The 15275-nt window shown below is 45.1% G+C and overlaps 1 protein-coding gene and 1 pseudogene across 1 annotated transcript in view; both read left to right on the top strand.

The window, feature by feature from the left end:
- The window catches only part of LBH (limb bud and heart development), a 29099-nt gene extending 15899 nt beyond the window's left edge, over positions 1 to 13200 (top strand). Inside the window, exon 3 of the mRNA XM_006880563.1 lies at positions 13012 to 13200. Coding sequence (XP_006880625.1) covers positions 13012 to 13200 — 189 coding nt within the window. The remainder of the gene's footprint in view (positions 1 to 13011) is intronic.
- A 1200-nt stretch (positions 13201 to 14400) lies between these two features.
- On the top strand, positions 14401 to 15001 carry LOC102850629 (annotated as a pseudogene).
- Positions 15002 to 15275: the final 274 nt, after the last annotated feature.

Genomic DNA, 15275 nt, shown 5'->3' with positions numbered 1-15275 from the left:
CTTTTAAAATATGCATTGCCCTTCAGCCTTGATTTATTGGTCATCTTTCAGAAGTGTGTGTCCTCTAGGCCAGTACTATCAATCATTTTGGTCTTAGTCTTTTTTTATAATATGTATTCTTAAAACTTATTTAGGATCCCCCAAAGAGCTTTTGTTTATAGTAATTCTATTGGTCTTTACAGTTTCAGAAATGAAAACTAAGATTTTTACATTATTTAAAAAGCAAGAATAAAACTATTGTGTGAATACAGTAACAAGTTTTGATTAAAAAGTACTTTTTAAATAACCCAAATTTAGTGAAGATAGAAGTATTTTATTATTTTTACAAATCTCAGGTCTACTTTAATAGGAACCAGTTGGATTCTCATATACTTCATGAATTTAGTCTATCGTGATATATTTTACTTTAGCTGATAAAGAAAATCTGAGGTCATGCATATAGATAAGTGGGGGAAAGAAGAAATATTTTAAAATTTCTTTTTAAATTGTAGTAATATATGTTGTTATGTGCTGTCAAGTCAGAACCAACTCAAAGGTCAGCTAACATTTCAGTGGTTTTTCAGAGGCTGTAAATCACACTAGAGGAGACTGGCTAGTTCTTTCCTGTGGAACAGCTGGTAGATTTGAACCACCTGCTTTTGGATTGGTAGTACAGCTCCTTACCCATTAGGCCATCACAGCTTCCTAGTAAATATATGCTGTTGCTGTGAGTCACAGAGTCAGAGCTAACCTACAGCTGGCCCTCCAGCAGGTTTTCAGAGACAGTTAATCATGCAGAAGGAGATTTCCCATCCTTCTCCTATGGAACCGTTTGTGGATTTGAACCACATGCCTTCGTGACTGCAGCACAGCTTCTTAATCACTAGCCACCAGTGCTCCCTAGAAAATATATGTTATTGTTATGTGCCATCAAATCAACTATGACTCATAGTGACCCTATGCCCAATAAATAAATATATAAGTAACAAAGTAAGGACCATTTCAACAACCTTCACATATACAGTTTAGTGACATTAAATGTTCATCATATTGTTTGTCCATTGTCATTAACCATTCATAAATGTTTCCTTACCAGTAACAGAAGTTCAGTGTCTACTAGATATTGTGAAGAAAAAATATTTTAATAGCCTTTCTGTTATTTTTTTGATACCCCACCAAAGCATAACAACTAGTTTCATAAAGGTTAGTGACCAGTCTGGAATCTGAAATCTTGCCACAATTTTTGTACTTTTAGATTAAAGTTACTTAGTCTTTCTTGCACTTTTACTCATGCTTGATTTTGTAATATAATACAGATATCATTTGGAAAATAATGAGTTGGTAAGCTATGTAGATATTTCAAATTTTGACATGTTTCATTATACAAGCATCAAAAACTACGTGTACTACATCTTTGCCTATCTCATAAAAAAGTCTCCAATAAGAAGGAAGTTCTCAATTTCATAATGACTAAGAAAACCTTTGTAAAATTCAAATTTTAACTTGAAAATTCAATTTTTATCATTGGTATTAAAAAATTGTGCTCCTTGGTTGACAGCTTCATTTTGTTCATCTTTGAGGAAATGCCAGATACTCAAGTCTGAATAACCAAGTTTGTTGGTCAGGTGCTCTTTTAAGTAAAAATGCTCAGCTATGGGAAAAGTGGTTAATTTAGCTGGCAACTCAGTAATTCAAGTGCCTTTCCATGGGACAATCTCTGTACTGGTGTGCAGCAATACTAGTTATGCTTACTTTCCATCAAATTGCATAGTCTATTAGAACAATGTACATTTAAGAAACAAGATTTAATTAAAAATTTATTTTTATTACTTAATCAAGGGCATACATTGTTTTGTTGAGTATTTTCTCTGTGAATGTGTGACAGTGGAGAATACAGTTGACAACTCGTACAATTTGCTGCCACTGCTTTAATCTTTATTCTGGTTCCTATGCTTTCACCTATCTTTGTTTTTTACATTATTTGGGTGCCAACACAGTGAAAAGGGCAAGTAACATCTTAGTATTATTATGAAAATAGAATAATTCAATCCTTTTACCCAAAGAAAGTATGTAGAAATGTGAGTTTTCAGAATTCCTTGCCTGAATGTAATGTCTTAAGATTTGATGCCAGAGGAACCATTCATTTTCTTGTTAGTATAGATGGCTACAATATACTCAAGGTAACTCTAAGTGTATGACCTTGTTGGTTTTAGATTTTAGCATGAATATGGTAGTTGTGATTGACTAAAATCTCTAAACCTATTTTAGAGGATCTACTAGCAAGCAAGGGAGCTCTGGTGGTTTAGTGGTAAGGGATTGTACTACCAACACAAAGGCACATGGTTTGAATCCACCAGCTGCTCTTTGGGGGAAAAGATGGATAGTCTTCTACCATGTGATTTATTGCCTTTGAGAACCTTCTAGAGGGTCAGTTCCGATTTGATGGTACACACCACCACCCTCAACACTATCAAGCATGGGCTCATTTGAAAAAAAAGAAAAGAAAAATGAGCAACCAGCTTAGGAACTCACCTTGGGAGAATCATCCAAGTAGAGCCCTGTTGCAGCGCGATAGGAAGTAGAGGCCCAGCTGTCCATCTCAGAGTCCTCACCCTGTAGGAATAGACAAAACCATAGCAATGTCTAAGCTGAATCTGGAAAAACCCACCCAGAGGCCAAGCTTAAGATGACACCAAAATGTCAGAAAGGTGCAGAGAAAATGTGCTTAGACAGGTCAGGTGAACTTGAAAAGGACCATGAGGTCAGGCAAAGAGAAAATAAAGCTTAAGGCAGACCGACCTGCCTGGTGGTATGACTGAAGGCCCAGAAAGTCCTTAGGGATTTGGAAGAGTAGTTTGAATAGAAGGATGTGTTTGGAAGTCAAATGAGCAAGGTAAAGAAAGAAATATTAGACAAAGATGGCAAGACTTTGGCACCAGACTCAAGGATTTTGTTTGCAAACAAATAATTGGGATATGATTGGAAATGACCGAGGTGTCATGCTAGGCTTTTAGAGAAAGATGAGATGTGACCATGGGGCATTTAGGTAATACCAATGTAGGAGGTTAGAGGGATCTGTCATCCCCAGAGACCCAAAAATGACTCTTCCTTCAAGAAGGCATGAGTGATATAGTCGATAAGGTGCAAGTATTTGAAATCATTTGTGTCAGATAATTACAGTTTTTTTTCCTCATAGGCCTAGAGAAGTTTGAAAACATTCTAGCAAGCATTCCAAAAGTCCAAGCAGTTCACTGGGTCCAGAATGAATGGTGGTTGTTGTTATTAGGCGCCAGAGTTAATTAGTGCTAATTAATTGGAATTTGGAATTCTTGTCATGCAGGATGGGTGTGTGTTTGAGACGTGTTTATGAAAGATGGTGTATATCCAAAGGATTTCCTTTCCTTTCAAGTTTCAAGGCTCAAGGCTTAAGCATCTTTGATCCAAAGGAAGGAGGTCCAACTGCTGTTATAAGGCCCCAAATCTCAGCTTAAGTCTCCTGTAGGATTAGGGGCAACAGAGAAGGGTGGGAGAAGGTGAAATCAATATCCCGTAACTGTAGTCCAGGGGAGATTGGAGCCAGAGTCTTAAGGTTGGAGAATAAGGTGATAAGCATTCAAGTGGAGACTTGAGGAATAAGCTTCCTTCCTGAAAGTCAGATAATAGGCCCTATATCCTTTTAATCCAAGCTGTTCCTTGGAGGCAAGAATTTTGAAGCTCTGGCTTACATACTTTGGGCACATGGCCAAAAGGGACCAGTCCTTGGAGAAGGATGGCATGCTTGGAAGGGTAGAGGGACAGTGCAGGAGAGGAAGACACTGGATGAGATGGATTGACACAGTGACTAGGGTATTGAGGCTATTGTGTCAGAGTCAGTGAGACTAGCTCAGAGCTTCAGAGCTATTGTGCAGAGGGCCACAATGAGTTGTAGGCGACCTGATGGCACATAACAACAGCATAAAAATCCTTTTAATATAATCTCTATTCCTACCAGCCACTTTTCACTTTGAAAAGCCAATAAATTCCAAATCAATTGATTGAGCAATTAAAAAGCAGGAGGCAACTATTTTAAAAAGAATATTTCTTGCCTTCATATATTATTGTTATTACGGACCATTGAGTTAGAGTCAACTCACAATTGACCCTCCAGCAGGTTTTCAGAGGCAGTTTAATCACATGGGGAGAGATTGCCCATCTTTCTTCCTCAGAGCCGCTGGCAGATTAGAACTGCATACCTTTGTGCTAATAGCACAATTACTTAACACTAGGCCACAAGAGAGGCAAAAATCAAGGTATACTTTCATTTGAATGTACAATCTCACTAATTTATATGGATGTCACCACTGGGCCAATTGGCAACACCATGATAGATGGAGAAGAGATTGAGATTAATAATTTCAGCTTGCTCAATTCTACAGTCAACACTCTTGACACAGCAGTCAGGAAATCAAAAGTTGAATTGCATTAGGAAAGTCTACTGTCAAGGACTTCTCCAGAGTATTGAAGAGCAATGATGTTAGAGACTAAGGTTCTTCTGATCCAGGCAATAATCTTCACAATTACTTTCCGTGCATCAGAGAGCTGAACAATAACTAAGGATGAAAAAGAACTGATGTCTTTGAGTTGTGTGCTGGAGAAGTGTATTGAACATACCATGGACTGCCAAGAAAACAAACAGGTTTGTCGTAGAGAGAGTAAAACCAAGCTGCTCTTTGGAGGGAAGGATTTTGAAGCTTCATCTCACATATGTTGGGCATGCTGCTAGGAGGGACCAGTTCTTACAGAAGGGCATCATGCTTGGAAGAGTGGAGGGACAACACAGGAGAAGACGACCCTGGATGAGATGGATTGACTCAGTGACTGGAGTAATAAGGGCAAGTGCTTCAGAGACAGTGAGATTGACTCAGGATAGGAGATGGTTCAGAGCTGTTGTGTATAGGGTTGCTATGAGTCACAGGCAACTCAGTGGCACATAACAACAACTTCTCACTCATTCAGCCCTTGGCAAGCAGAATACCTATAGAGATCTATCCATTGGTAGAAACCAATACCTCCTGGGAAACCCCAAACAAAACCAAAACCCGCCACCCTTGAGTTGATTCTGAACCCCTCCTAGGAAAGTATAAACACACAAGACAAATCCATTGTTCTCAAAGAAGAAATCTAGGATTCAGGAAGTTGAAGTTGGGGACAGACTGAGTTGAGCATGCCAACATAGCAGCCCATGGAATAGACCGGCTGGGGACGGGGTGCACACTGTGAAGACCCTTGGCTATAGGAAATTCCATTTAGAAAGACCAGCATTTGGTCCAACCAGTAGTTTACATTCCAGCAGGCCTTGCCTATGTACCCAGGGGAAACAGGCACAATTTCCAAAGAACCTGGCCCAGGATTTGTGAGCAGAAGCCTAGGAGTGCCACTAATTTGCTTCAGTCCCAAGCTACAGCTCTCCATGTTCTGGTCCCTCACTCTAAATGCTCCTTGAGGCCCCCAGCTTTGTCTAATCAGAGCCCTCATTAGGAATTTAGAGTTTGCAGAGCACATTCACACATATCTCATTTGATTCTCCCCAAGACCATACAGAACGGGAACTAGCGTAATTGCCGCTTAGTCTATGAGGGGTCCAAGGGCGATGACAGCCCTCTGAGCACCGTCAGGTTCTGCCCTTGTGGGTAGGTAATGGGCAGCATTGTACCATCATTTCTGCAAAGGGGAGTCTCCTTATCATACTCCAGAGGCAACTGAGGCTTAAAGAATAAAGACATAAAAGTTATTTTAAAAAAATAACAAGTAGATTCTGGCTCATGGCTCAGAGAAGGTACAATGCCTTGACCAAAGTTATAAAGATAATAAAAGATGGGGGCAAGGTGAAAGCTAGATCTTTCTTCAGATTTCTAGTCCCCAGCAGAAGGAAAATTTCTCATAGCAGATTTCTGGAACTAGAGAGGAGAGAAGTTTGCCACTGGCTTTGTTCACTGAGAGCCATCCCTCTCACCCTCCCAGGCGTGGGGGAGCCAGCCTGGCATTTATCTTCCCCCTTCTGCTCTCTCTCTCTCCTCCAGTCTCCACCTCAGCACGCCCCTTTCCTCTGATCCACCCCAGCACCCAGGAGCAGGATGCCCCAGCTCCAGAGGCTCAGCTTGCAGAGCTGGTAATTGGCCCTTTGTGTCCAGTTAACCACCTTTCATCTCCTCCACCTGCTGGTGTCCAATTTCTCCATTAGCATCTCTGAGCCGAGCCCTCCGCCCCCTCAGTGGCCAGCTCAGGTTGTTTTTCTGGGATGATGATGGCTGAGGGATGCACACACAGCAGAGGGCAGCTCCAACCAGAATCACTCACATTTTCCATCCCAAGTGCCAGGCACCTCTCTCCACTCCTCACCCAGAGCCAGCCAGGTTTAGGTCACCTGGCTGAGAAGCAGATAAATGATAGCTTGGCCCCCAAATTTGGGGCCTTTGGAGTCCTAGTATTGCCTTTCAGTTCCTCTCCATGGGTGAAATGGGAGCTGACAGATCAGCAACTTTTACACTAGAGCAAAAAGCCTGCTGATAGATTTCTCCTCGGAGGCTCACTCTCAACCCCAGAATCTTCTGCTCATTGGTGCAGTCAATCATTGGTGCATCCTTAGTTCTCCTGGATAATCCTGTTTCCATTCTTCTGAAGTTGACCACCTATATCTGTGCTGTCCAGTGAGGGAGCTACTAGCCACGATATTGTATTTACATGTTGTTGTGTATCATCAAGTCAGAACCGACCCATAGCTGACCCTCTGGCAGGTTTTCAGAGGGAGTAGTTGCATGGAAAGAGATTGCTCATCCTTTTCCCACGGAGTAACTGGTGGATTTGAACCCTGTGCCTTTGGGATTGTAGCACAGCTTCTTACTATATACTATGTGTCTTAATAATAGTTAAATAAAATATGTTTAAAATAAGTTAAAACAAGTTTAGCCACAACTCAAGCACATAGTAGTTGCATGTAATTAGTGACTACCACATTGAACTGTGCAAAACCAGAGCATCTCCATCACAGACAATTAGGTTGGATACCACTGATTTGTACCGTCAATAATTCCACTGGATTGGCATCCACATTACCTCTCACAGATCATATCTTCTAGAAGACCCTCAAGCTCCCTTGACCTTTCAGGTGACTCATTTGAGATCCCAAAATAGTAAAACTTGTTGGAATGAGAGATCTGTTGGCAAAGGATAGATCTGTGAGAGAACTATCTCCTGGTAAATTCCTGGTGACCAAGTATGAGTTGCTATGGTTCTTAAGCAATGAGCTCCACTTAGTGTGCTTGATCTCTAAAACATCATCTCATTTGCAAAGGAAGAGCCTTGGTGTCCGTTTCAGGTAGCCACAGTGCCCTCCAGGTCATTAGCCCTGACTGTAGTCTGAGAACTGCAGGTGTGGAGTCTAGTGTTGTCAGAGAGGGAAGGTACAGGGCTGAGAGGATCCCAGCTGGCAAAGGATGCTTCTAGATACACCCAACCCAACCTGTCTTCCCACCTGCCTCTCTACTCTTCTTGGAGAGAGCTTTCATTGCAAAGGAAAGAGATTTTGCATTTCCTGAGTTTAGAGAGAAGGGGCACTTTGGGGATAAGAGGTTTAACCAGAAGCAGTTTCTTTTTGGAACAGGGGCAGCTCTTTATCCCCTGCCAGTTCCTGTAGGCAGACAGCATGCCAGGCTGGCTTGTCACCTCAGCCCTACCTGTCATGTGCTTGGCAAGTCTGACTCCAGTCCTTTTTTTTTTTCCACTGACTTCCCCACCCAGTCAAATTTCAGTTTGCAACCTCTCATTTTTCTGCTGCCTAGATGATTAAAAAGCATGACTTAGTGGAAAAATCTTGACCTCCTTGGGGTCAGCCTCTTAAGCAGCTGCTGGAGATAAGATTGTGCTGGCAAAATGTTCAACAACACTTTGGGAGGCTTTCTGTCTGTCTGTAAAAAAATGAGACACTGTTTGGTTCGGGGGTGGGTGGGTGTGTGTGTGTGTGTGTGTGTGTGTGTGTGTGTGTGTTTTGAAGAAAGCTGCCATTTTCCAGGGCAGAAATTGGTATAATCTGATAATAAAATAGTATCTCTGATGGGTGGGTTAGATGAATTATTACAGTGGTTGGGTTTTCTTTAAAAGAAATAGAATTAGCAGTTGTAATTTTTTTTTTTAACTGGCGCCTGCTTTGAGCAATTCAAAGAGCAAAGTTCTCTGGCAACTAGCAGTATCAGAAGTTCAATGCTCAGACTTCCCCAAGGACTTGAAAGACTTGATTGTGCAGCCCCTGGTATGAAAGGCATTGTTTGGAGTTATTTTAATGACTGTGTTCGTATTACTGCCTCTTGCTCGGAGATTGGATCCTTACTGCAGCCCTGTTGAAATGACTCCAAAGAAGACATTACAAGTTGATTGTAACATATGTCATCAAAGCACTTTACCATCTTTGTATTTGCCAAGAGTTGTACCCATCTAGTTAGACAAGAAGTTTTTACTTCTCCAAAGGAGAATCTGAGTCAGGACAGGTTGTGATTATACAAGTGATATTAAGGAGGTAATAAACTCTTGGGCTCCGTGGCGTGGCCTGAGGGAGCACTTAATTTGAATTCCTGCAGGGCTGGGTTTGAATCCTGGCCCAGCCTTTTGCTAGCTGTGTGGCTTTGAGCAAGTCACTTGTCCTCTTTGTGGGAATGTCCTCATCTCTAAAGTCGGGATAATAAAGTCAGCCCTCCAAATCTGTAAGTGCCACATCTACAAATTCAACTAACTGCAGATTGAAATATTCAGGGGTAGCAGTCAGGGGGTGGAATTCTAGAAAACCCTCCAAGAGACTTGTGTCAAGCGTTGCTCTAGATGCACCCAAGTGAAGAGACATGGAGACATCCCTGTTATAGCCCCTGCCGTCTCACTGATTCCAGTCACTCCCTGGGGGAGCACTATTTGCCTCGAGTCTAGTTCACTGGCTGCTTGTGAAGTGTGCACCTTGTGCTTCTATGAAAAAAAGAAATGCCCCTAAAGCCTTAAGTGATCAAACCAATCCCTCAAAGGCTAAGAGAAAGCCTAAAGTGCTATTTGCATGGGATTTAATGGTATTCAATATTATGAGCAATTTAGAGATGACTTTCATTCAGTACAAAAAAAGGTGTATGTTGTTATGTGCTATCAAGTCACCTGCAACCTATAACAACCTATATACAGCAGCACTGAAGCCTGCCCTGTCCTGAGCCAGTCTCACTGACTCTGACACACCAACCCCCATTACCACAGTCACTATATCAATCCATCTCATCTGGGGTCTTCCTCTCCTGCACTGTCCATCCTCCCTTCTGAGCATGATGCCTTTCTCCAAGGACTGATCTCTCCTGGCCACTTGCCCAAACTATGTGAGACAGAGCTTCAAAATCCTAGTCTCCAAGGAGAAACTTGGTTTCACCCTCTCTAAGACAGAACTATGCATTTTCTTGGTGGTCCGTGGTATGTTCAAGATTCTTCTCCAGCACCACAACTTGAAGGCATAAATTCTTCTATCATCCTTAGTCATTGTCCAGCTCTCTGATCCATAGCAAGTAATTGAGAAGACCATGACCTGGATTAAGTGCACCTTAGTCTCTAGAATGACATCATTGCTTTTCAGTACTGTGGAGGGGTTCCTGACAGCAGATGTAGAAGTATAGAGGTCCCTTACAGAAGGTGTAGAAGCATAGTTTATATGCAAATACTAGGCCATTTTATATGAGCATCCTCTGATTTTGAAACCTGTGGGCATCCTGAAAGCAGTTCCCAGATACCAAGAGGAATGACTATACCACTGACTACTTCATAGGATTTTTGTGAAGATTGAGATTCTGCTTAGCAAATGTGCCTGGCATGTCATCCATCAACATCATCATTATGTTAATTTCCCCCTAATTTTAGTTATAGGCCTATTTCCAATTTGAAATGAAATCAGATGCACTCCACCTCCTCCCTCTTTGGCTGGCCTTGCCCTGCTTCTTGTTCCTTTGCTTTTCCTTGGCTAGGGTGATCATAGTTTTAGCCTATTGGCTACCTCTCCCAGCTGAGTAGCAGTGGCCATGACTCAGAAGACACCCAGCCTTGGGCCTGACAATGAGGTCAGGGAGGAAGGGCACTGGGCCCAGGGTCAAAGCTGGGCCAGGTGTCTGGACAGCTCTCTTGATATTTCACAGTCCTAGCTTGGCTCTCAAGGATTTAGGACAACTATGCAGGCCTGGGTAAACTCACCTTTGGACCTGGCTGCCTGGTGATCCTTCTGGAGCCTGAACCTCAGACCTCTAGCAGCTGAATGGGCAGTCAGAGCCAAAGCCTGCTGGCTTCCCTGGTCACTCTTCTACTTATGCTTGGTCCAGGGGCATCCTAGTTCACTTTCCAAAAGGTATAAGTGCTGGAAATGATTATTCACATTCAGATCTTGGCCATGTGCTTCTCAGAGTCACAAAGTCTTACTGCTCCATGGACGTTGGAGGCCTTAAACAAGGAGGTATCTTGAACTCTGTTCGTGATTGCGTACTTTCCATTCACTGGGGTTCCCCTCCCAAAGCTCATGTTGGGCGTGTACTGTGTCCTCACCCCCAGGGAGAGGCTCCAAGCTCCCCATGAAGACCACTTAGAAAGGGTCAGAAAAGGCTACTTGGCCTCTCTCCTTTACACACACACACACACACACACACACACACAGAGAGATCTGTGTTCACACGACAGTCAGGGCAGACTTTTAGGGCTGGCCGAGAACTGCTGCCACCCTTCCAAAAGCTGGGGGTGGAGGTCAGCTTCTCACGCCTCCTCTGACCTACTCTCCAGCTTTGCCCCTGTTTTGTTTTTCCCCTGGTTGCCATTAGGATACTTTTTATGAGCCTTGTTAAGTCTTTAATGACGCCTGGTTGTGCAGATGGCTTAAGGCTTAATCCTCAGCAATAGACCTTTATTGGATAAATGGTTAATAATCGCTTGTCTAGAGGGGTTGGAGAGGCTTCACAGAGGTCCATGGTTCTTGGAACCCCCACACTGTCATATGTTGTGATGTAAGTCAGGGCGTGACTTAGGTGGGGCAACAATGGTTGGGGTTTAGAGGGCCTAAGTTTGTAGGAGCTCAAAGGGATCTTTGACATCCTGTGAGCAGGTACTTGTCTGCTGCCTGTACCTGACAAGACAGATGAGAAACAAGCAATCCCCAGTGTCTTGGCAAATGTACATCTCCACCTATCCTCTTAAAGTTGCTAGGAGATGTGGTCGAATTAACAGCACCTTAACAACAATAACCCACTCTAGTTTTCACTTTCTTTGATTTTGCAATTAGCGTGGGCCCCTGGGCCTTGATTTTCTCACCGAGTAAATAGAGAGGTTGGAAGAAATGGCCTTGAAGGTGAATGACCCAGTGGGCTGTGTGGCTCTCAGGATTTCTGAGGCTCCTGCTCTAGCTCCTGTGTGTTACCTAGTACTGTGAATGGCAAGGGACCAGCCGCCCATTGGATTAAGTACTTAAGCTGGGTGAAGAACTGGGTCAACTGTAGTCACAGGGTAGTGTATGCAAAAGGAGTCCACAGAGCTGGACTTGGCCCTGGATTTGATAGCCTGATGGAGGCTTCTGCCAGCTCTGGCACACAGTAATCATAGAAAACGAAGCTTTGTTGACAGGAGGAAAAGGAATAAACTCAGGTCTAGGATTTTGGAGGAGTCAAGAGTCGTTCATGGGAGAAAGAAGAGCTTTGAACTTGGTTCCCAGCTTGTCTGAGACTGAGTCTGTGCCCTCAATGCCACTTTGCTTTTGCTTCTAGGGTTGCTTTGAGATCAAGACTCCTTGAGCGGTAGGGTGGTATGTATGGGGGTCTAGACGTGGGCATTACACAGACCTGCTTTTGAATTGTACTCCACCTTTACTCCTTTCCAGGTTGTGTGATCTCGGGTAGCCTACTTCTTCTAGCCTGTGATATGGGTTGCATACGTGGTTTTTTTCTCCATGGATCCCTTGATTCAAAATAATCTATTTGCAGCCCTTGCCACCCTGCTTAGATGAAGTACCAATGTTACCGTGAAAGGAATTTCATATTTTGGTGCCTATTGTAAGGACCCATGGACTGCCAAGAAAACAAACAGATTCATCCTGGAGAGGGTTAAACCGGGCGGCTCCTTGGAGGCAAGGATTCTGGGGCTTCGTCTGACATACTTTGGACATGTTGTAAGGAGGGACTGGTCCTTGGAGAGGGACATCATGCTGGGGAGGGTGGAGGGACAGCGCAGGAGGGGAAGACCCTCTGTGAGGTGGATTGATTCAGTGACTGGGGTAATCGGGATGTGTGTGTCAGAGGCAGTGCGATTGGCACAGGATAGAGTAGGGTTTAGGGCTGTTGTTCATAGGGTCGCTATGAGTCTCAAGCAACTCGACAGCACATAACAACATTGTAAGGACCATTGAAGTAAAATGCTTATTGCAAACAGTTGACTTACTATATAGGGTTTGGTTTGAGAGTCTTTTATTTGAAAATAAAACAAAAAGAACAAAAATAATATACTGTGTTTTAGACTCAGTGACAGTGTCCTTGAAACTTTCAGCTCAGGATTCAAGTCAAAGTCTGGTCCAGAATTTTCTCCTGTGGACTTGGAACAGGAAGCTGTTACCTCGGCCTGTGGGGAGGGCTGAGCTGGGTTTCTGCTCTCCTTGCTCCATGTGTTCATGAAAGGAAGGGATGGAATTTCTCTGTCCAAATGTGTGAGCCCTGGCTGGTGCGTGCAGCTAATGCACTCAGCTGCTGCCCGAAAGGTTGATGGTTTAAGTCCATCCAGAGGTGCCGTGGAGGAAAGGCCTGGAGAAGTACTTACAACAAAGCAGACATTTAAAACCTTGTGGAGCACAGTTTTACCCTGACATGCTCTGGTTTTCCATGGGTGGGCGCGTGTGCCATGGGTGGGCAGGTGTGCCATGGGTGGGCACTGGTTCTGTGACACCCAAGTTGGTTTCTGTTCCCACCCACCTCCCCTCCCAGCATTGGCTTGACCTGGCATCCCCCTCTGCTTATGTTGTAGATCTTCCCGGACCCCTCGGACTTTGACCGCTGCTGCAAACTGAAGGACCGCCTGCCCTCCATAGTGGTGGAGCCCACAGAGGGGGAGGTGGAGAGTGGGGAGCTCCGGTGGCCCCCTGAGGAGTTTCTGGTCCAGGAGGATGAGCAAGAAAACTGTGAAGAGACAGCGAAAGAAAACAAGGAGCAGTAGAGTCACTGCTGACGCCCGTGGGGTGACACCAGGCGGCCTCTGGACCTAAACTGTGTGGTTTTTTGCCCCCCATCATGATGGAAGAAGAGGGAGAGCCACGGTAGTTCTGAAAATGTCAGCCGATGGCTTCCGTTTTATCACCGAGTTGGTTTTCTTTTCTTTTCTGTTTTCTTCTTTTGAAATTTGCCGAGCGAGCAGCGGGCGCCCTCTGTGACGCTCTGTGAGGCCTTCCCAGAAAGGAAGAAGCCGCCTGAGAAGAGGGTGGGGGTGTGGGAAAGCAGCTTCTGTTTTTAAGATCGCTATCTGGGTCCCAGTGGGTGAGAGAGAGGCAGTGGTGGGATTCTAGGGGGGCTGTGAGGAGGTGGGGGAGCATGCAGAACACTGGGGAGGGGGGGAGAAAGCAAAGCTAGGAGAGAAGATGGGAGTGAGAGGAACCCCCCGAGCAACCTGCTGGCTGCAGCCAGTGCTCCTCCAGCATTTGCTGTGGTTGCTGAGGCTCAGAAAACCAAGCCTTCATCTCTCTCACCCCACCCTCACCCCACACCCTCTGCTTTGACTTCAGGTGTGTGTGTGTCTGTCTGTCACTGGGGGAGGGAGAGCTGGAGTGGCTGCTTCCTTGTGGACCTGCTGGGGGTGATGGGTTGGCAAGGAAAGGGGCACCCTTGCACTCCTTCATCCTTCTTCTCTGCTCCCAGCTGTGGTGAAGGTCCCAGCTCTGAAGTCACCCCTGTTGCTGCCCAGCCCCTGTGGGTGTGACACCATCCTCCCCTCACCTGAAGTGGGCACATGAGTCCGAAGGGTCCTCCTTCAACTGCTCCCCAGAATACTAGTGTTCAGAACCCTCCTAAGATGTCAAAGTTGGTCTTCCCCCCCCAGGCCAGCCCTCCCTTCTCTTCAGCCCTGCTCCTCATTCCCATTGCCTGATGGCTCAGAGCAGGTCCTGGGCCTCTTCTCCTGGGTGTTGGAATGGGGAGCAAGGGCTCCTTTCTGTCTTTTATTGTTAGAGGGAGTTTAATGCTGGTCCCTGCAGCTGGCAGACGGTGACAAGGTCCTAGAACAGCTCTGGGATCAAGTTGTTCCAGGATGTGAATGGTGGGGAGGCACGGGAAAGGGAGTATTCTGGTGTCCCTGCCTGCACTGCATTGTGGGTTCTGTCTTGCCCACCTCCTTTCCATACAAGGACACCGCAGTTAAGAACCGATGGATGTCCGGGGCAGCAGGGGCAGGACGTACTCCCCAAACTATATCTCAGCAGGACTATGTAACCAAGAAGTGGCTGACAGGGCCTTCCTTGGGTTAAACTGGGCCAATCAAGGTCCACCTGTGACCCTTCATCCTTCAGTCAGGCCAGATTGACCCCCAAGCTGGGGACATGTGTGTATAGTAGCATTAATACCTCAAGGCTAGTGTGGATCTGGAGAATGTTGGGGCAGGGAGTGGTGGGGTGGGAAACTAGAGTGTGTTTTGACCTGCCACAGGATTTGTTTCTGGGGGACCGACTTCTACTCCCTCTCACCTCTCTGCCTCCCTCGTCTGTGTCGTCGCTTGTGCTCTGTATATGATGGCAATAACTTCTTTCAGCTCCTTGTTGAAGTGGGAGAGGCCTGCAGCTGCCTGGTGGGGGCCAGCCTCTCTCCTGCTCTCCCTCTTGTTCTGTTTTGGCAGCAAAGAGCCTTTAGTCCTTACTCTGCTTCCCCGCGACACTCACCATCCCTCACCTCCTCCTTTGTGACGGGGTCTTGCCTTTCCAAACCCTGTGTTTCGATGTCTCCTCCTCATCTGTCCTAGTGTTGCCATGTGATGGGAATGTGCTTGTAAACTGCTTAACAAACCTATTTTGTGTATATGTATGTTTATGGGGGTGATTTATGATTCTTTTTCTTTTATTTGCTGGTCCCTAGACCACTTTGTACGACCTTTGGAGTCTGAGTAGGCCAGGGGGTGACAGCTAAGTCAGGCCCCTCAGTGATTTAGTTGGGCGGAGCACCCAGCTGCTCTCAGACAAGTGGCTGAGCTCCTGTCTGGCCTCCTCATTTGTTGTATTTTTTTTTAAGTAATCTGTGTGTATTTCTACC

Source organism: Elephantulus edwardii, unplaced genomic scaffold (genome assembly GCF_000299155.1).
Source record: "Elephantulus edwardii isolate Elephantulus edwardi_28Jun2011 unplaced genomic scaffold, EleEdw1.0 scaffold00009, whole genome shotgun sequence".
Lineage (NCBI taxonomy): Eukaryota > Metazoa > Chordata > Mammalia > Macroscelidea > Macroscelididae > Elephantulus > Elephantulus edwardii.
Note: the sequence above shows the minus strand (reverse complement) of the source record. Positions and strands in the feature narration are given on the sequence as shown.